At 45.7% G+C, this 22,911-nt stretch overlaps 1 protein-coding gene and 1 pseudogene across 1 annotated transcript; both read right to left on the bottom strand.

Annotated features, from left to right (window-relative positions):
• Positions 1-3,765: 3,765 nt before the first annotated feature.
• Positions 3,766-11,083, bottom strand: LOC135534629 (uncharacterized). Its single transcript, XM_064961560.1, has 3 exons — positions 11,066-11,083; positions 4,344-8,258; positions 3,766-4,184 (listed from the first exon to the last, which is right to left on the bottom strand). The coding sequence occupies exons 1-2, from the start codon at positions 11,081-11,083 to the stop codon at positions 5,214-5,216; spliced, it is 3,063 nt and encodes a 1,020-aa protein (XP_064817632.1). The 3' UTR covers positions 3,766-4,184; positions 4,344-5,213.
• The window catches only part of LOC135534630 (inositol 1,4,5-trisphosphate receptor-interacting protein-like 2), a 17,300-nt pseudogene continuing 5,043 nt past the window's right edge, over positions 10,655-22,911 (bottom strand).

Below are 22,911 nucleotides of genomic sequence, written 5' to 3'. Positions count from 1 at the left end.
ACTAAGTGACATCACTGTGTTGCAGCAGCAGTCTAATGGATAACACACTAAGTGACATCACTGTGTTGCAGACAGTCTAATGGATAACACACTAAGTGACATCAATTGCAGCAGCAGTGTAATGGATAACACACTAAGTGACATCACTGTGTTACAGCAGCAGTCTAATGGATAACACACTAAGTGACATCACTGTGTTGCAGCAGCAGTCTAATGGATAACACACTAAGTGACATCACTGTGTTGCAGCAGCAGTCTAATGGATAACACACTAATGGTGACATCACTGTGTTGCAGCAGCAGTCTAATGGATAACACACTAAGTGACATCACTGTGTTGCAGCAGCAGTCTAATGGATAACACACTAAGTGACATCACTGTGTTGCAGCAGCAGTCTAATGGATAACACACTAAGTGACATCACTGTGTTGCAGCAGCAGTCTAATGGATAACACACTAAGTGACATCACTGTGTTACAGCAGCAGTCTAATGGATAACACACTAAGTGACATCACTGTGTTGCAGCAGCCTAATGGATAACACACTAAGTGACATCACTGTTACAGCAGCAGTGTAATGGATAACACACTAAGTGACATCACTGTGTTACAGCAGCAGTCTAATGGATAACACACTAAGTGACATCACTGTGTTACAGCAGCAGTCTAATGGATAACACACTAAGTGACATCACTGTTACAGCAGCAGTCTAATGGATAACTACATGACATCACTGTGTTACAGCAGCAGTCATGGATAACACAGTGACATCACTGTGTTGCAGCAGCAGTGTAATGGATAACACACTAAGTGACATCACTGTTACAGCAGCAGTCTAATGGATAACACACTAAGTGACATCACTGTGTTGCAGCAGCAGTCTAATGGATAACACACTAAGTGACATCACTGTTACAGCAGCAGTCTAATGGATAACACACTAAGTGACATCACTGTGTTGCAGCAGCAGTGTAATGGATAACACACTAAGTGACATCACTGTTACAGCAGCAGTCTAATGGATAACACACTAAGTGACATCACTGTGTTGCAGCAGCAGTGTAATGGATAACACACTAAGTGACATCACTGTGTTGCAGCAGCAGTCTAATGGATAACACACTAAGTGACATCACGGTGTTGCAGCAGCAGTGTAATGGATAACACACTAAGTGACATCACTGTGTTACAGCAGCAGTCTAATGGATAACACACTAAGTGACATCACTGTGTTGCAGCAGCAGTCTAATGGATAACACACTAAGTGACATCACTGTGTTGCAGCAGCAGTCTAATGGATAACACACTAAGTGACATCACTGTGTTGCAGCAGCAGTCTAATGGATAACACACTAAGTGACATCACGGTGTTGCAGCAGCAGTGTAATGGATAACACACTAAGTGACATCACTGTGTTACAGCAGCAGTCTAATGGATAACACACTAAGTGACATCACTGTGTTGCAGCAGCAGTCTAATGGATAACACACTAAGTGACATCACTGCAGCAGCAGTGATTGCAGCAGCAGTCTAATGGATAACACACTAAGTGACATCACTGTGTTGCAGCAGCAGTCTAATGGATAACACACTAAGTGACATCACTGTGTTGCAGCAGCAGTCTAATGGATAACACACTAAGTGACATCACTGTGTTGCAGCAGCAGTCAAATGGATAACACACTAAGTGACATCACTGTTACAGCAGCAGTCTAATGGATAACACACTAAGTGACATCACTGTGTTGCAGCAGCAGTGTAATGGATAACACACTAAGTGACATCACTGTGTTACAGCAGCAGTCTGATGGATAACACACTAAGTGACATCATTGTTACAGCTGCAGTCTAATGGATAACACACTAAGTGACATCACTGTGTTACAGCAGCAGTCTAATGGATAACACACTTAGTGACATCACTGTGTTACAGCAGCAGTCTAATGGATAACACACTTAGTGACATCACTGTGTTACAGCAGCAGTCTAATGGATAACACACTAAGTGACATCACTGTTACAGCAGCAGTCTAATGGATAACACACTTAGTGACATCACTGTGTTACAGCAGCAGTCTAATGGATAACACACTTAGTGACATCACTGTGTTACAGCAGCAGTCTAATGGATAACACACTAAGTGACATCACTGTGTTGCAGCAGCCTAATGGATAACACACTAAGTGACATCACTGTGTTACAGCAGCAGTCTAATGGATAACACACTAAGTGACATCACTGTGTTACAGCAGCAGTCTAATGGATAACACACTAAGTGACATCATCACTGTTACAGCAGCAGTCTAATGGATAACACACTAAGTGACATCACTGTGTTACAGCAGCAGTCTAATGGATAACACACTAAGTGACATCACTGTTACAGCAGCAGTCTAATGGATAACACACTAAGTAACATCACTGTTACAGCAGCAATCTAATGGATAACACACTAAGTGACATCACTGTGTTGCAGCAGCAGTGTAATGGATAACACACTAAGTGACATCACTGTTACAGCAGCAGTCTAATGGATAACACACTAAGTGACATCACTGTGTTACAGCAGCAGTCTAATGGATAACACACTAAGTGACATCACTGTTACAGCAGCAGTCTAATGGATAACACACTAAGTGACATCACTGTTACAGCAGCAGTGTAATGGATAACACACTAAGTGACATCCCTGTGTTGCAGCAGCCAAATGGATAACACACTAAGTGACATCACTGTGTTACAGCAGCAGTCTAATGGATAACACACTAAGTGACATCACTGTTACAGCAGCAGTCTAATGGATAACACACTAAGTGACATCACTGTGTTACAGCAGCAGTCTAATGGATAACACACTAAGTGACATCACTGTGTTACAGCAGCCTAATGGATAACACACTAAGTGACATCACTGTTACAGCAGCAGTGTAATGGATAACACACTAAGTGACATCACTGTGTTGCAGCAGTCTAATGGATAACACACTAAGTGACATCACTGTGAGTCCGTCTTCTCAACAGGAGAGCAACTGGTGTCTTAATAAATGTGTGTGTGTGTGTGTGTGTGTGTGTACCTGCATATGTGTGTGTGTTGCTGTCATAATAAAGTCAGTATAGCAAGGTTATGACGTGGTAGAGAGACTGCCCTCAACTGGTCAAACTATACAATGACAGCACTCATTGTGGAAATTTCCCTGCTGGCTCCTCCCCTTTAATCACTACAACACCAGCAGTTTGTTCTCTCTCTCTCTTTCGCATTCTCCCTCTCATTCTCTCCTTCTCTCTCTCATTCTCTCCTTCTCTCTCTCATTCTCTCATTCTCTCGCATTCTCTCTCTCTCCTTCTCTCTCTCATTCTCTCATTCTCTCTCTCTCGCATTCTCTCCTTCTCTCTCTCCTTCTCCCCTTCTCTCTCCTTCTCTCTCTCCCTCTCTCTCTCTCTCTCTCTCTCTCTCTACCATTAACATTCTGTACTTCCTGCCATGTGGCTCACGTTATACTTCCTCTAACTGCGATCATGTCTGTGTCCTTTACGGCACCATATTCCCTATATTATTGTGCCCTATGGGGTCCTTGTCAAACGTAGTGTACTATATAGGGAATAGGGTGCCATTGGGGATGTAGCCCATGATTCTATAAGAGGCCTCTCAGGGTACAAACTAATGACTAGAAGGAACTATAACACATGTGAAGGACACACACACACACACACACACACACACACACACACACACACACACACACACACACACAAAATATAAGTAAAATATAAGGAGTTTATTTCAGCATAAATACATGAAGCCTTAAAATTACATTAAAGATAAATACAGATTGCCTCTTATATAAAACAGAAATTTCTATGTACATTCAGTACAACATATTTTACAATATAAATATAGCTACTGTACCTTTAAAGACATGATAGTTTCCTATACACATACATATATATCTTAAAGGGATAGTTCACCCTAAAAAAAAATGTAAGTTTACACTACCAATGTTTCTCCATTTCGGCTTTGATTTCTCCTAATACATATTCTCCTGATTTAGAATCTATATTAAATATCTTTGACTTTACTTGACATCAGACATCACATTTTCTGAGACATTAAAATATCTGAGAAACTTTGAGTTCGGAGTGAACAGTCCCTTTAAATACATTTCTGAGACATGTAAATAACCTGTTTTTTGAACAGTCCCTTTAAAACACATTTCTGAGACATGTAAATAACCTGTTTTTAGCGTTAGTAAATAACCTGTTTTTGAACAGTCCCTTTAAAACACATTTCTGAGACATGTAAATAACCTGTTTTTAGAGTGAACAGTGACATGTAAATAACCTGTTTTTAGCGTGAACTTTCCCTTTAAAACACATTTCTGAGACATGTAAATAACCTGTTTTTAGCGTGAACAGCCCCTTTAAAACACATTTCTGAGACATGTAAATAACCTGTTTTCAGCGTGAACAGCCCCTTTAAAACACATTTCTGAGACTGTTTTTCATGTTCCTTTCTTTGGTATTTTAGTTTGACTGGAAGACTTGTGTAAAGTTCCTTATTTTAGATTCCGTTCTGCTTTTTTAAGCCTCTGAAACACGAAGCGTCGTGCCACCAGTCCCGTGACTAAACGCTCTGTAGACAGGGAGAGTCCCACATGGCCCCCCATTCACTATATAATGTACTGCATTTAACCAGGGAAATATATCCCACATGGCCCCCCATTCACATTCTGATTGGTCCTTGTGTGCAGTTGACCAATAAAGTCCTTTTATCAACCAGCCTCCTTTCCAGCCCAGTCTGGTAACAGTTCTCCCTGCACCGTGGGGCCCATCACCCAGGCTAATTCATCTGTACTATTTTAGACCAGGGAACAGAACTATGTCCAGTCTGGTAACAGTTCTCCCTGCACCGTGGGGCCCATCACCCAGGCTAATTCATCAGACCTATGTCCAGTCTGGTAACAGTTCTCCCTGCACCGTGGGGCCCATCATCCAGGCTAATTCATCAGACCTATGTCCAGTCTGGTAACAGTTCTCCCTGCGCCGTGGGGCCCATCATCCAGGCTAATTCATCAGACCTATGTCCAGTCTGGTAACAGTTCTCCCTGCGCCGTGGGGCCCATCATCCAGGCTAATTCATCAGACCTATCTCCAGTCTGGTAACAGTTCTCCCTGCGCCGTGGGGCCCATCATCCAGGCTAATTCATCAGACCTATGTCCAGTCTGGTAACAGTTCTCCCTGCACCGTGGGGCCCATCACCCAGGCTAATTCATCTGTACTATGTAAGGAATGGGCTGCCATTAAGGAGCAAACACACACACATACTGTGGTGACTGTGACTGTGGCTGTGACTGTGACTGTGGTGACTGTGACTGTGACTGTGACTGTGGCTGTGACTGTGGTGACTGTGGCTGTGGCTGTGACTGTGGTGACTGTGGCTGTGGCTGTGACTGTGGTGACTGTGACTGTGGCTGTGACTGTGGCTATGGCTGTGACTGTGACTGTGACTGTGGTGACTGTGGCTGTGACTGTGACTGTGACTGTGGCTGTGACTGTGACTGTGGTGACTGTGACTGTGACTGTGACTGTGGCTGTGACTGTGACTGTGACTGTGGCTGTGACTGTGGTGACTGTGACTGTGACTGTGACTGTGGTGACTGTGACTGTGGTGACTGTGACTGTGGCTGTGACTGTGGCTGTGACTGTGACTGTGACTGTGGTGACTGTGGCTGTGACTGTGGCTGTGACTGTGGTGACTGTGACTGTGACTGTGGCTGTGACTGTGACTGTGGTGACTGTGGCTGTGACTGTGACTGTGACTGTGACTGTGGCTGTGACTGTGGCTGTGGCTGTGGCTGTGACTGTGGCTGTGACTGTGGCTGTGACTGTGGTGACTGTGACTGTGACTGTGGCTGTGACTGTGGCTGTGACTGTGGCTGTGACTGTGGCTGTGACTGTGGTGACTGTGACTGTGGCTGTGACTGTGGTGACTGTGACTGTGACTGTGACTGTGGCTGTGACTATGACTGTGGCTGTGACTGTGACTGTGACTGTGGTGACTGTGGCTGTGACTGTGGCTGTGACTGTGGCGGTGACTGTGACTGTGACTGTGACTGTGACTGTGGCTGTGACTGTGGCTGTGACTGTGGCTGTGACTGTGGCTGTGGCTGTGACTGTGGCTGTGACTGTGGTGACTGTGACTGTGACTGTGGCTGTGACTGTGACTGTGGTGACTGTGGTGACTGTGGCTGTGACTGTGACTGTGGCTGTGACTGTGGTGACTGTGACTGTGGCTGTGACTGTGGCTGTGACTGTGGCTGTGGCTGTGACTGTGGCTGTGACTGTGGCTGTGACTGTGGCTGTGACTGTGGTGACTGTGACTGTGGCTGTGACTGGGGCTGTGACTGTGACTGTGGCTGTGACTGTGGTGACTGTGACTGTGGCTGTGACTGTGGCTGTGACTGTGGTGACTGTGACTCTGACTGGGGCTGTGACTGTGGCTGTGACTGTGGTGACTGTGACTGTGACTGTGACTGTGGCTGTGACTGTGGTGACTGTGACTGTGACTGTGGCTGTGGCTGTGGTGACTGTGGCTGTGACTGTGGCTGTGGCTGTGACTGTGGTGACTGTGACTGTGGCTGTGGTGACTGTGACTGTGGCTGTGGTGACTGTGACTGTGACTGTGACTGTGGCTGTGACTGTGGTGACTGTGGCTGTGACTGTGACTGTGGCTGTGACTGTGGCTGTGACTGTGGCTGTGACTGTGGTGACTGTGGCTGTGACTGTGACTGTGACTGTGGCTGTGACTGTGACTGTGGCTGTGACTGTGGCTGTGACTGTGGCTGTGACTGTGACTGTGGTGACTGTGACTGTGACTGTGGCTGTGACTGTGACTGTGACTGTGACTGTGACTGTGGTGACTGTGACTGTGACTGTGGCTGTGGCTGTGACTGTGACTGTGGCTGTGACTGTGGCTGTGGCTGTGACTGTGGCTGTGACTGTGGCTGTGGCTGTGACTGTGACTGTGGTGACTGTGGCTGTGGCTGTGGCTGTGACTGTGGTGACTGTGACTGTGACTGTGGCTGTGACTGTGACTGTGGCTGTGGCTGTGACTGTGGCTGTGACTGTGGCTGTGGCTGTGACTGTGACTGTGGTGACTGTGGCTGTGGCTGTGACTGTGACTGGGGCTGTGACTGTGGCTGTGACTGTGACTGTGGCTGTGGTGACTGTGACTGTGGCTGTGACTGTGGCTGTGACTGTGACTGTGACTGTGACTGTGGTGACTGTGGCTGTGACTGTGACTGTGACTGTGACTGTGGCTGTGGTGACTGTGACTGTGGCTGTGACTGTGGCTGTGACTGTGACTGGGGCTGTGACTGGGGCTGTGACTGGGGCTGTGACTGTGGCTGTGACTGTGACTGGGGCTGTGACTGTGACTGGGGCTGGGGCTGTGACTGGGGCTGTGGCTGTGGCTGTGGCTGTGACTGTGACTGTGACTGGGGCTGTGACTGTGGCTGTGGCTGTGGCTGTGACTGTGACTGTGGCTGTGACTGTGACTGGGGCTGTAACTGGGGCTGTGACTGTGGCTGTGACTGTGACTGTGACTGTGGCTGTGACTGTGACTGGGGCTGTAACTGGGGCTGTGACTGTGGCTGTGACTGTGACTGGGGCTGTGGCTGTGACTGTGACTGGGGCTGTGACTGTGACTGTGACTGGGGCTGTGACTGTGGCTGTGGCTGTGACTGTGACTGTGGCTGTGACTGTGACTGGGGCTGTAACTGGGGCTGTGACTGTGGCTGTGACTGTGACTGGGGCTGTGACTGTGACTGGGGCTGTGACTGTGGCTGTGACTGTGACTGTGGCTGTGACTGTGACTGGGGCTGTAACTGGGGCTGTGACTGTGGCTGTGACTGTGACTGGGGCTGTGGCTGTGACTGTGACTGGGGCTGTGACTGTGACTGTGACTGGGGCTGTGACTGTGGCTGTGGCTGTGACTGTGACTGGGGCTGTAACTGGGGCTGTGACTGTGGCTGTGACTGTGACTGGGGCTGTGACTGTGACTGGGGCTGTGACTGTGGCTGTGGCTGTGACTGTGGCTGTGACTGGGGCTGGGGCTGTGACTGTGGCTGTGGTTGTGGCTGGGGCTGGGGCTGTGACTGTGGCTGTGGTGACTGTGACTGTGACTGTAGAAGGCTGGTAAAATACACGGTCTCTAAAATTCCCTCGACACAAGTCCAGACCTGTCCTGAGGACAGACTACAGAGAATAACTAGCGGGTCCCTCTCTGACAATAATACAGTCATAACACTATAACACTATAATGAATAATGCTGTGAAAATACGCACACACACGCACGCACACGCACGCATGCACGCACGCACGCACGCACACACACACACACACACACACACACACACACACACACAAAAATATACTGACTGACAGATTCAAGTGGAAGATTTGTCAGACATGAGAGCTGAGTGAAGTGGCAGATCGATGTGTCTGTGTGTGTGTGTGTGTGTGTGTGTGTGTGTGTGTGTGTGTGTGTGTGTGTGTGTGTGTGTGTGTGTGTGTGTGTGTGTGTCTGAGTGTGTGTGTGTATTTTCACAGCATTATTACCAGACACGACACACGACTCAGGAGCGAGTGACCCCCTCGTCTCCATGGAAACTGGCAGCACACACACAGAGTCTGTCGCTATTTTACTCTTATTATTATCTATCCTGATGCCTAGTCACTTTACCCTGCCTTCATCTACATATCTACCTCAAATACCTTATTATTATCTATCCTGATGTCTAGTCACTTTACCCTGCCTTCATCTACATATCTACCTCAAATAGCTTATTATTATCTATCCTGATGTCTAGTCACTTTACCCTGCCTTCATCTACATATCTACCTCAAATACCTTATTATTGTTATTTGTATTATCTACCCTGGTACTTCCTGTTTATAGCTACACATTGATATGGTGCTCCCTTTACATAGTGCATGTGACAATTTATTACATTTTTTATTTGAACTGGGAGTGTACCCTGCCTATTACACTGTCTGTCCCTGAACTGGGAGTGTACCCTGCCGTCTCACTGTCTGTCTCTGAACTGAGAGTATACCCTGCCGTCTCACTGTCTGTCTCTGAACTGGGAGTGTACCCTGCCGTCTCACTGTCTGTCTCTGAACTGGGAGTGTACCCTGCCTATTACACTGTCTGTCTCTGAACTGGGAGTGTACCCTGGCATCTCACTGTCTGTCTCTGAACTGGGAGTGTACCCTGCCTATTACACTGTCTGTCTCTGAACTGGGAGTGTACCCTGCCTATTACACTGTCTGTCTCTGAACTGGGAGTGTACCCTGTCTATTACACTGTCTGTCTCTGAACTGGGAGTGTACCCTGCCGTCTCACTGTCTGTCTCTGAACTGGGAGTGTACCCTGCCTATTACACAGTCTGTCTCTGAACTGGGAGTGTACCCTGCCTATTACACAGTCTGTCTCTGAACTGGGAGTGTACCCTGCCTATTACACTGTCTGTCTCTGAACTGGGAGTGTACCCTGCCTATTACACAGTCTGTCTCTGAACTGAGAGTATACCCTGTCTATTACACTGTCTGTCTCTGAACTGGGAGTATACCCTGTCTATTACACTGTCTGTCTCTGAACTGGGAGTGTACCCTGCCTATTACACTGTCTGTCCCTGAACTGGGAGTGTACCCTGCCTATTATACTGTCTGTCCCTGAACTGGGAGTGTACCCTGCCTATTACACTGTCTGTCTCTGAACTGGGAGTGTACCCTGCCTATTATACTGTCTGTCCCTGAACTGGGAGTGTACCCTGCCTATTACACTGTCTGTCTCTGAACTGGGAGTGTACCCTGCCTATTACACTGTCTGTCTCTGAACTGGGAGTGTACCCTGCCTATTACACTGTCTGTCTCTGAACTGGGAGTGTACCCTGTCTATTACACAGTCTGTCTCTGAACTGGGAGTGTACCCTGTCTATTACACTGTCTGTCTCTGAACTGGGAGTGTACCCTGCCTATTACACTGTCTGTCTCTGAACTGGGAGTGTACCCTGTCTATTACACTGTGTCTCTGAACTGGGAGTGTACCCTGTCTATTACACTGTCTGTCTCTGAACTGGGAGTGTACCCTGTCTATTACACTGTCTGTCTCTGAACTAGGAGTGTACCCTGTATATTACACAGTCTGTCTCTGAACTGGGAGTGTACCCTGTCTATTACACTGTCTGTCTCTGAACTGGGAGTGTACCCTGTCTATTACACTGTCTGTCTCTGAACTGGGAGTGTACCCTGCCTATTACACTCTCTGTCTCTGAACTGGGAGTGTACCCTGCCTATTACACTCTCTGTCTCTGAACTGGGAGTGTACCCTGCCTATTACACAGTCTGTCCCTGAACTGGGAGTGTACCCTGCCTATTACACTGTCTGTCTCTGAACTGGGAGTGTACCCTGCCTATTACACTGTCTGTCTCTGAACTGGGAGTGTACCCTGCCTATTACACTGTCTGTCTCTGAACTGGGAGTGTACCCTGCCTATTACACTGTCTGTCTCTGAACTGGGAGTGTACCCTGCCTATTACACAGTCTGTCTCTGAACTGGGAGTGTACCCTGCCTCTCACAGTCTGTCTCTGAACTGGGAGTGTACCCTGCCTATTACACTGTCTGTCTCTGAACTGGGAGTGTACCCTGCCTATTACACAGTCTGTCTCTGAACTGGGAGTGTACCCTGCCGTCTCACAGTCTGTCTCTGAACTGGGAGTGTACCCTGCCGTCTCACAGTCTGATAATACGTACAGCATAGAACACAGAAGTGCATCCCAAAAGGTACCCTATTGCCTAGTGCACTACTTTGGACCAGAGTCCTACGGGAAAGTAGTGCACTCAATACGGAATAGGGTGCCAATAGGGACACAGACAGAAGCAGACATACAATCACTTTGGTTTTGAAGGAAACCTCATTCATTAGGTACCAGGGAAAAATTACACATGTATTCATTACAAATTCATAAATTACAAATTCATAAATTACAAATTCACACATTCCCTGTGATTTCCATTCGTGACTGGTTAAGAGGGATGACTCAGAGAACGTCCCAACACTGTTATAGGCTTTCGTTTTATTCTAGACCAGTAGCTCCTGAACAACCTTTGGATGTGCAAGTAGCCTGATGTTTCATCCATCCCGTCTGTCTATGTTTCTGTGTTTGACTCGGCCCGTTGTTGGAGGATATTTGCTGTGAATCTCTGTTTTCACCTGTAATCCTTTTAAGTGTGTTACTCTCCAGGTTGCAGATGCTGGCAGTTGATGTTGCCTGCCCTGCCCAGCCCCAAGCTACTCCTCTGGGGTCGGCCCAACCTGATCAGCCGGTGGAGATGGCTCCAGGCATACGCCAACCGGCCAGACACTAGGTCCAACGAGGCTGGGTCCAAACCTGCCCAGAGGTTCCCTGTCGAACCCCCAAACATCCCCTTGAACCCTCCACTGGAGCTCCCACCACCTCCTTGACCAACTTAGGTAGAGCCACAGAGTCAGGTAAGATGGAGCTGCTGTCGCTCCCCAGAAAGAGGTGATCCAGAACCCGGTTCTGGAGGCTCTCCCTCAGGCTGCGGACCAGCTCCTCCATCCTGGCCACCAGGTGGCGATCCTCCCAGGCCTAAAAAAGAAAGACAAAAACCTTAGTAACATATTTACAAATGATTCCAAACATACGTGTATATATGATAGAGCAGATCAGCCCTATAGAGGACAATAAAGCAGGATGGATAACAGGCCTCCAATCAAATCAAAGTTTACTGTCATGTGAAAGGATGGGCAAAAATTAGAAATTACAATTAGAAATTATAATTACAAATTACAATAGCAAAATACCCTAAAGACTAATGTATCAAAATAAATTACAAAAATATGTTTGCAAAGTATGCAGTGAACTAAGGCCCTCACTGCTCCTTATTTTAATACCCTGACTGGTCCCGAGTGGTGCAGTGGACTAAGGCTCAGTGCCCTACCGTCTCAGTGCTCCTTAGTTTAATGCCCTGACTGGTCCCGAGTGGTGCAGTGGACTAAGGCCCTCAGTGCTCCTTAGTTTAATACCCTGACTGGTCCCGAGTGGTGCAGTGGACTAAGGCCCTCAGTGCTCCTTAGTTTAATACCCTGACTGGTCCCGAGTGGTGCAGTGGACTAAGGCCCTGCGTCTCAGTGCTCCTTAGTTTAATGCCCTGACTGGTCCCGAGTGGTGCAGTGGACTAAGGCCCTACCGTCTCAGTGCTCCTTAGTTTAATGCCCTGACTGGTCCCGAGTGGTGCAGTGGACTAAGGCCCTCAGTGCTCCTTAGTTTAATACCCTGACTGGTCCCGAGTGGTGCAGTGGACTAAGGCCCTCAGTGCTCCTTAGTTTAATACCCTGACTGGTCCCGAGTGGTGCAGTGGACTAAGGCCCTGCGTCTCAGTGCTCCTTAGTTTAATGCCCTGACTGGTCCCGAGTGGTGCAGTGGACTAAGGCCCTACCGTCTCAGTGCCCCTTAGTTTAATGCCCTGACTGGTCCCGAGTGGTGCAGTGAACTAAAGCCCTACCGTCTCAGTGCTCCTTAGTTTAATACCCTGACTGGTGCCGAGTGGTGCAGTGAACTAAAGCCCTACCGTCTCAGTGCTCCTTAGTTTAATACCCTGACTGGTCCCGAGTGGTGCAGTGAACTAAAGCCCTACCGTCTCAGTGCTCCTTAGTTTAATACCCTGACTGGTCCCGAGTGGTGCAGTGAACTAAAGCCCTACCGTCTCAGTGCTCCTTAGTTTAATGCCCTGACTGGTCCCGAGTGGTGCAGTGAACTAAAGCCCTACCGTCTCAGTGCTCCTTAGTTTAATACCCTGACTGGTCCCGAGTGGTGCAGTGAACTAAAGCCCTACCGTCTCAGTGCTCCTTAGTTTAATACCCTGACTGGTCCCGAGTGGTGCAGTGAACTTAGGCCCTACTGTCTCAGTGCTCCTTAGTTTAATGCCCTGACTGGTCCCGAGTGGTGCAGTGGACGAAGGCCCTACCGTCTCAGTGCTAAAGGCTTCACTACAGACCCTGGTTCCATTCCAGGCTGTATCATTCCCGGCCGTGATTGGGAGTCCCATAGGGCGGCACACAATTGACCCAGTGTCGTCCAGGTTAGGGTTTGGCCGGGGTAGGCCGTCATTGTAAATAAGAATTTGTTCTTAACCGACTTGCCTAGTTAAATAAAAGGTTAAATAAATGAATTTAAAAAATGTCCCTCTAGATAAGAGTATCTGCTAAACGACCAACATGTAAATGTAAAAATAAAAAACAGACTGGTTATTATAATTGGCCTTGTTTCGTGGCAGAGCTCATTAGAATAATACCCAGCATGTTTTGCGAGTGTTCATTTTCACATTTATATTTTGGTAATTTAGACACTCTTATCACACCACAGTGCCATCAGACTTCTGATACCAGTGCAGAATGAAAGGGGGACATAAAATGGTGATATAAACAAAAATGGTACAGAGAAGTATTTTGTATATTAAAAATACAAATTACAGCTCTCTAATGTATCTTGTTACAAAATACACTACTGAGTAGTGTACACAGTACACTGAAATACTTACCAGCAAACTCTACTCTCTAACAGTGGAGCATCTATTTAAAAAATATTCAGCAAAAATAACATGTAAATAAACCAGTAAGAGAAGAAAATACAATAATCTATTAAAGGCATGGTGTAACCTGTAGTACCTATTAAAGGTATGGTGTAACCTGTAGTACCTATTAAAGGTAGGGTGTAACCTGTAGTACCTATTAAAGGTAGGGTGTAACCTGTAGTACCTATTAAAGGTAGGGTGTAACCTGTAGTACCTATTAAAGGCAGGGTGTAACCTGTAGTACCTATTAAAGGTGTGGTGTAACCTGTAGTACCTATTAAATGTAGGGTGTAACCTGTAGTACCTATTAAAGGTGTGGTGTAACCTGTAGTACCTATTAAAGGGAGGGTGTAACCTGTAGTACCTATTAAAGGTATGGTGTAACCTGTAGTACCTATTAAAGGTGTGGTGTAACCTGTAGTACCTATTAAATGTAGGGTGTAACCTGTAGTACCTATTAAAGGTGTGGTGTAACCTGTAGTACCTATTAAAGGGAGGGTGTAACCTGTAGTACCTATTAAAGGTATGGTGTAACCTGTAGTACCTATTAAAGGTGTGGTGTAACCTGTAGTACCTATTAAAGGGAGGGTGTAACCTGTAGTACCTATTAAAGGTATGGTGTAACCTGTAGTACCTATTAAAGGTGTGGTGTAACCTGTAGTACCTATTAAAAGGAGGGTGTAACCTGTAGTACCTATTAAAGGTAGGGTGTAACCTGTAGTACCTATTAAAGGTGTGGTGTAACCTGTAGTACCTATTAAAGGCAGGGTGGAACCTGTAGTTCCTATTAAAGGCATGGTGTAACCTGTAGTACCTATTAAAGGCATGGTGTAACCTGTAGTACCTATTAAAGGCATGGTGTAACCTGTAGTACCTATTAAAGGTAGGGTGGAACCTGTAGTACCTATTAAAGGCATGGTGTAAGCTGTAGTACCTATTAAAGGCATGGTGTAACCTGTAGTACCTATTAAAGGCATGGTGTAACCTGTAGTACCTATTAAAGGCATGGTGTAACCTGTAGTACCTATTAAAGGTAGGGTGTAACCTGTAGTACCTATTAAAGGCATGGTGTAACCTGTAGTATCTATTAAAGGTAGGGTGTAACCTGTAGTACCTATTAAAGGCATGGTGTAACCTGTAGTACCTATTAAAGGTATGGTGTAACCTGTAGTACCTAGTAAAGGCATGGTGTAACCTGTAGTACCTATTAAAGGTAGGGTGGAACCTGTAGTACCTATTAAAGGCATGGTGTAACCTGTAGTACCTATTAAAGGCATGGTGTAACCTGTAGTACCTATTAAAGGCATGGTGTAACCTGTAGTATCTATTAAAGGTAGGGTGTAACCTGTAGTACCTATTAAAGGTAGGGTGTAACCTGTAGTACCTATTAAAGGCATGGTGTAACCTGTAGTACCTATTAAAGGCAGGGTGGAACCTGTAGTTCCTATTAAAGGCATGGTGTAACCTGTAGTACCTATTAAAGGCATGGTGTAACCTGTAGTACCTATTAAAGGCATGGTGTAACCTGTAGTACCTATTAAAGGCATGGTGTAACCTGTAGTACCTATCAAAGGTAGGGTGGAACCTGTAGTACCTATTAAAGGCATGGTGTAACCTGTAGTACCTATTAAAGGCATGGTGTAACCTGTAGTACCTATTAAAGGCATGGTGTAACCTGTAGTACCTATTAAAGGCATGGTGTAACCTGTAGTATCTATTAAAGGTAGGGTGTAACCTGTAGTACCTATTAAAGGTAGGGTGTAACCTGTAGTACCTATTAAAGGTAGGGTGTAACCTGTAGTACCTATTAAAGGCATGGTGTAACCTGTAGTACCTATTAAAGGTAGGGTGTAACCTGTAGTACCTATTAAAGGCATGGTGTAACCTGTAGTACCTATTAAAGGTAGGGTGTAACCTGTAGTACCTATTAAAGGGAGGGTGTAACCTGTAGTACCTATTAAAGGCATGGTGTAACCTGTAGTACCTATTAAAGGCATGGTGTAACCTGTAGTACCTATTAAAGGCATGGTGTAACCTGTAGTACCTATTAAAGGCATGGTGTAACCTGTAGTACCTATTAAAGGTGTGGTGTAACCTGTAGTACCTATTAAAGGCATGGTGTAACCTGTAGTACCTATTAAAGGCATGGTGTAACCTGTAGTATCTATTAAAGGTAGGGTGTAACCTGTAGTACCTATTAAAGGTAGGGTGTAACCTGTAGTACCTATTAAAGGTAGGGTGTAACCTGTAGTACCTATTAAAGGCATGGTGTAACCTGTAGTACCTATTAAAGGTAGGGTGTAACCTGTAGTACCTATTAAAGGGAGGGTGTAACCTGTAGTACCTATTAAAGGCATGGTGTAACCTGTAGTACCTATTAAAGGCATGGTGTAACCTGTAGTACCTATTAAAGGCATGGTGTAACCTGTAGCACCTATTAAAGGCATGGTGTAACCTGTAGTACCTATTAAAGGCATGGTGTAACCTGTAGTATCTATTAAAGGTAGGGTGTAACCTGTAGTACCTATTAAAGGTAGGGTGTAACCTGTAGTACCTATTAAAGGCATGGTGTAACCTGTAGTACCTATTAAAGGCATGGTGTAACCTGTAGTATCTATTAAAGGTAGGGTGTAACCTGTAGTACCTATTAAAGGCATGGTGTAACCTGTAGTACCTATTAAAGGTAGGGTGTAACCTGTAGTACCTATTAAAGGTAGGGTGTAACCTGTAGTACCTATTAAAGGTAGGGTGTAACCTGTAGTACCTATTAAAGGCATGGTGTAACCTGTAGTACCTATTAAAGGCAGGGTGGAACCTGTAGTTCCTATTAAAGGCATGGTGTAACCTGTAGTACCTATTAAAGGCATGGTGTAACCTGTAGTACCTATTAAAGGCATGGTGTAACCTGTAGTACCTATTAAAGGCATGGTGTAACCTGTAGTACCTATCAAAGGTAGGGTGGAACCTGTAGTACCTATTAAAGGCATGGTGTAACCTGTAGTACCTATTAAAGGCATGGTGTAACCTGTAGTACCTATTAAAGGCATGGTGTAACCTGTAGTACCTATTAAAGGCATGGTGTAACCTGTAGTATCTATTAAAGGTAGGGTGTAACCTGTAGTACCTATTAAAGGTAGGGTGTAACCTGTAGTACCTATTAAAGGTAGGGTGTAACCTGTAGTACCTATTAAAGGCATGGTGTAACCTGTAGTACCTATTAAAGGTAGGGTGTAACCTGTAGTACCTATTAAAGGGAGGGTGTAACCTGTAGTACCTATTAAAGGCATGGTGTAACCTGTAGTACCTATTAAAGGCATGGTGTAACCTGTAGTACCTATTAAAGGCATGGTGTAACCTGTAGTACCTATTAAAGGCATGGTGTAACCTGTAGTACCTATTAAAGGTGTGGTGTAACCTGTAGTACCTATTAAAGGCATGGTGTAACCTGTAGTACCTATTAAAGGCATGGTGTAACCTGTAGTATCTATTAAAGGTAGGGTGTAACCTGTAGTACCTATTAAAGGTAGGGTGTAACCTGTAGTACCTATTAAAGGTAGGGTGTAACCTGTAGTACCTATTAAAGGCATGGTGTAACCTGTAGTACCTATTAAAGGTAGGGTGTAACCTGTAGTACCTATTAAAGGGAGGGTGTAACCTGTAGTACCTATTAAAGGCATGGTGTAACCTGTAGTACCTATTAAAGGCATGGTGTAACCTGTAGTACCTATTAAAGGCATGGTGTAACCTGTAGTACCTATTAAAGGCATGGTGTAACCTGTAGTACCTATTAAAGGCATGGTGTAACCTGTAGTATCTATTAAAGGTAGGGTGTAACCTGTAGTACCTATTAAAGGTAGGGTGTAACCTGTAGTACCTATTAAAGGCATGGTGTAACCTGTAGTACCTATTAAAGGCATGGTGTAACCTGTAGTATCTATTAAAGGTAGGGTGTAACCTGTAGTACCTATTAAAGGCATGGTGTAACCTGTAGTACCTATTAAAGGTAGGGTGTAACCTGTAGTACCTATTAAAGGTAGGGTGTAACCTGTAGTACCTATTAAAGGTAGGGTGTAACCTGTAGTACCTATTAAAGGCATGGTGTAACCTGTAGTACCTATTAAAAGGCATGGTGTTACCTGTAGTACCTATTAAAGGCATGGTGTAACCTGTAGTACCTATTAAAGGTAGGGTGTAACCTGTAGTACCTATTAAAGGTAGGGTGTAACCTGTAGTACCTATTAAAGGTAGTGTGTAACCTGTAGTACCTATTAAAGGTATGGTGTAACCTGTAGTACCTATTAAAGGCATGGTGTAACCTGTAGTACCTATTAAAGGTGTGGTGTAACCTGTAGTACCTATTAAAGGGAGGGTGTAACCTGTAGTACCTATTAAAGGTAGGGTGTAACCTGTAGTACCTATTAAAGGTGTGGTGTAACCTGTAGTACCTATTAAAGGCAGGGTGGAACCTGTAGTTCCTATTAAAGGCATGGTGTAACCTGTAGTACCTATTAAAGGCATGGTGTAACCTGTAGTACCTATTAAAGGCATGGTGTAACCTGTAGTACCTATTAAAGGTAGGGTGGAACCTGTAGTACCTATTAAAGGCATGGTGTAAGCTGTAGTACCTATTAAAGGCATGGTGTAACCTGTAGTACCTATTAAAGGCATGGTGTAACCTGTAGTACCTATTAAAGGCATGGTGTAACCTGTAGTACCTATTAAAGGTAGGGTGTAACCTGTAGTACCTATTAAAGGCATGGTGTAACCTGTAGTATCTATTAAAGGTAGGGTGTAACCTGTAGTACCTATTAAAGGCATGGTGTAACCTGTAGTACCTATTAAAGGTATGGTGTAACCTGTAGTACCTAGTAAAGGCATGGTGTAACCTGTAGTACCTATTAAAGGTAGGGTGGAACCTGTAGTACCTATTAAAGGCATGGTGTAACCTGTAGTACCTATTAAAGGCATGGTGTAACCTGTAGTACCTATTAAAGGCATGGTGTAACCTGTAGTATCTATTAAAGGTAGGGTGTAACCTGTAGTACCTATTAAAGGTAGGGTGTAACCTGTAGTACCTATTAAAGGCATGGTGTAACCTGTAGTACCTATTAAAGGCAGGGTGGAACCTGTAGTTCCTATTAAAGGCATGGTGTAACCTGTAGTACCTATTAAAGGCATGGTGTAACCTGTAGTACCTATTAAAGGCATGGTGTAACCTGTAGTACCTATCAAAGGTAGGGTGGAACCTGTAGTACCTATTAAAGGCATGGTGTAACCTGTAGTACCTATTAAAGGCATGGTGTAACCTGTAGTACCTATTAAAGGCATGGTGTAACCTGTAGTACCTATTAAAGGCATGGTGTAACCTGTAGTATCTATTAAAGGTAGGGTGTAACCTGTAGTACCTATTAAAGGTAGGGTGTAACCTGTAGTACCTATTAAAGGTAGGGTGTAACCTGTAGTACCTATTAAAGGCATGGTGTAACCTGTAGTACCTATTAAAGGTAGGGTGTAACCTGTAGTACCTATTAAAGGGAGGGTGTAACCTGTAGTACCTATTAAAGGCATGGTGTAACCTGTAGTACCTATTAAAGGCATGGTGTAACCTGTAGTACCTATTAAAGGTGTGGTGTAACCTGTAGTACCTATTAAAGGCATGGTGTAACCTGTAGTACCTATTAAAGGCATGGTGTAACCTGTAGTATCTATTAAAGGTAGGGTGTAACCTGTAGTACCTATTAAAGGGAGGGTGTAACCTGTAGTACCTATTAAAGGCATGGTGTAACCTGTAGTACCTATTAAAGGCATGGTGTAACCTGTAGTACCTATTAAAGGTGTGGTGTAACCTGTAGTACCTATTAAAGGCATGGTGTAACCTGTAGTACCTATTAAAGGCATGGTGTAACCTGTAGTATCTATTAAAGGTAGGGTGTAACCTGTAGTACCTATTAAAGGTAGGGTGTAACCTGTAGTACCTATTAAAGGTAGGGTGTAACCTGTAGTACCTATTAAAGGCATGGTGTAACCTGTAGTACCTATTAAAGGTAGGGTGTAACCTGTAGTACCTATTAAAGGGAGGGTGTAACCTGTAGTACCTATTAAAGGCATGGTGTAACCTGTAGTACCTATTAAAGGCATGGTGTAACCTGTAGTACCTATTAAAGGCATGGTGTAACCTGTAGTACCTATTAAAGGCATGGTGTAACCTGTAGTACCTATTAAAGGCATGGTGTAACCTGTAGTATCTATTAAAGGTAGGGTGTAACCTGTAGTACCTATTAAAGGTAGGGTGTAACCTGTAGTACCTATTAAAGGCATGGTGTAACCTGTAGTACCTATTAAAGGCATGGTGTAACCTGTAGTATCTATTAAAGGTAGGGTGTAACCTGTAGTACCTATTAAAGGCATGGTGTAACCTGTAGTACCTATTAAAGGTAGGGTGTAACCTGTAGTACCTATTAAAGGTAGGGTGTAACCTGTAGTACCTATTAAAGGTAGGGTGTAACCTGTAGTACCTATTAAAGGCATGGTGTAACCTGTAGTACCTATTAAAAGGCATGGTGTAACCTGTAGTACCTATTAAAGGCATGGTGTAACCTGTAGTACCTATTAAAGGTAGGGTGTAACCTGTAGTACCTATTAAAGGTAGGGTGTAACCTGTAGTACCTATTAAAGGTAGGGTGTAACCTGTAGTACCTATTAAAGGTATGGTGTAACCTGTAGTACCTATTAAAGGCATGGTGTAACCTGTAGTACCTATTAAAGGTAGGGTGTAACCTGTTGTACCTATTAAAGGTATGGTGTAACCTGTTTGTACCTATTAAAGGTAGGGTGTAACCTGTAGTACCTATTAAAGGTAGTGTGTAACCTGTAGTACCTATTAAAGGTAGGGTGTAACCTGTAGTACCTATTAAAGGCATGGTGTAACCTGTAGTATCTATTAAAGGTAGGGTGTAACCTGTAGTACCTATTAAAGGTAGGGTGTAACCTGTAGTACCTATTAAAGGTAGGGTGTAACCTGTAGTACCTATTAAAGGTAGGGTGTAACCTGTAGTACCTATTAAAGGCATGGTGTAACCTGTAGTACCTATTAAAGGCATGGTGTAACCTGTAGTACCTATTAAAGGTATGGTGTAACCTGTAGTATCTATTAAAGGTATGGTGTAACCTGTAGTATCTATTAAAGGTATGGTGTAACCTGTAGTACCTATTAAAGGCATGGTGTAACCTGTAGTACCTATTAAAGGTAGGGTGTAACCTGTAGTACCTATTAAAGGTAGGGTGTAACCTGTAGTACCTATTAAAGGCATGGTGTAACCTGTAGTACCTATTAAAGGTAGGGTGTAACCTGTAGTACCTATTAAAGGTAGGGTGTAACCTGTAGTACCTATTAAAGGCATGGTGTAACCTGTAGTACCTATTAAAGGCATGGTGTTTCCTACCTCTGCAGGAGAGCTGAGTAGCAGACGCAGCCAGGCCGTCTTCAGTGTGTAGGAGGAGAGGACTGACCTCCAGAGCGCCCCCCGGTGGCTGTCCAGTGCCTGGCCCCCCAGGTCACGCAGGGCCTTGGTCAGCTGGAGCACCTTGAGGTGGCAGGAGTGCTGTGGTGAGCGGCCACGGAGCCAGCCCAGCAGACGCTGCTCCTGGCGGGGGAAGAACAAAGTCCACAGGTCCCTCTCCTCGCTCTGCTGGTTCTGGTGCTGGTCTGGAATGAATGGATGAGAATGAAAGGAGAGAATGGATGGATGGATGGATGGATGGATGGATGGATGGACAGAAGGAAGTAGAAAAGTAGTAAGGAAGGAAGTAGGGAAGGAAAAAAGGAGACAGGGAATTAATGATTTAGTGAATTAAATAATGAATGAATAATGAATTAATGATCAAAGAAAGGAGAGTAATGAAGAAAGAGTAATACAGTTTATTGAATTTGTAAACTAGATCATATAGTTATCCCTGATCACCAGAACACACCTGTATTTGACATCGCCACTGAGGCCGTCGATTCCATGGGAACCAGGTAGACCCCGTCTCCGAGGGGGATGGCAGGGAGGAGCCGTATTGCCATGGAGATGTGACAGCAGACGTAGTCGGAACGCGGTGTGAGGCGGAGCTGCACGCGGTCGTCGGCGAGTGCCAGACTCAGCGTACAGCGTTGCTCGAAAGGGTAGCGCACGGTTGCTAGGCAACGCTGGACCGCCGGGTAGAACCAACGGAGGACGGAGTCCGGGGTCAGGCGATAGACTCCGCCCCCTCCTCCTCCTCCTCCTCCTGACACTGCCGTGACCCCTGACAAAGAGCTCGATGACCTTTCGGGCGACCCCCGAGAAGGATGCATTCGTAAAAAGGTGTCAGTAAAGTTGCGGTGTTTTCGTAGCCAGTCCCCACGGCGAGGAGTCTCTAGACTGCACCGCGGCACGCCGCTCCACCCGCCGTCCTCTGAGCTTTCCCCTTTCATCTCTTCCTTCACCTCGTCCTTCAAGACTTCCTTCCCTTCTTCTTGGACCTCTGTCTGCTCCTTCACCTTGCTGTCGTCCTTCAAGACTTCCTTCACTTTATTGCTTCTTACCCTCATCATGTTCCCCTTCCCCGACCTCCTCCCATTCTCTTGAACCTCCTCCCTCTCCCCCCTCACATCCTCCTTGCCCTCCCCCTTCCCCGACCTCCTCCCATTCTCTTTAACCTCCCCCTCTGCTCCCTCACATCCTCCTTGCCCTCCCCTTCCCTGGCTTTCTCCTATTCTCTTTAACCTCCCCCTCTGCCCCCTCACATCCTCCTTGCCCTCCCCCTTCCCCCGACCTCCTCCTATTCTCTTTAACCTCCCCCTCTCCCCCCTCACATCCTCCTTGCCCTCCCCCTTCCCCGACCTCTCCCTCCCATTCTCTTTAACCTCTACCCTCTCCCCCCTCTCATCCTCCTTGCCCTCCCCCTTCCCCGACCTCCTCCTATTCTCTTGAACCTCCACCCTCTTGTTATTTTCCTCAGCTCTCTTGTCCCCCTTCTCTTTTTCTCCTCACCCCTCACATCCCTCTTGCCCTCCCCCATCTCCTCTCCTCTCTCGTCCTTCTTCTCCTCCCTCCTCCTCTCCCCCCTGTGTACTCGCGGCTCCAGTCTCAGTTCTGGGGGTATTTTCAGAGGTACCAGGATGTCGTAGTAGTCTGGAGCGCCCACCTTGTGCTCCTCGTATGAACTGCCCACCTGCAACCAGACGGAAGATAACATTTTCTCTTGTTTGGGACTCACACAATCC

Source organism: Oncorhynchus masou, unplaced genomic scaffold (genome assembly GCF_036934945.1).
Source record: "Oncorhynchus masou masou isolate Uvic2021 unplaced genomic scaffold, UVic_Omas_1.1 unplaced_scaffold_3701, whole genome shotgun sequence".
Taxonomy (NCBI): Eukaryota; Metazoa; Chordata; class Actinopteri; order Salmoniformes; family Salmonidae; genus Oncorhynchus; species Oncorhynchus masou.
Note: the sequence above shows the minus strand (reverse complement) of the source record. Positions and strands in the feature narration are given on the sequence as shown.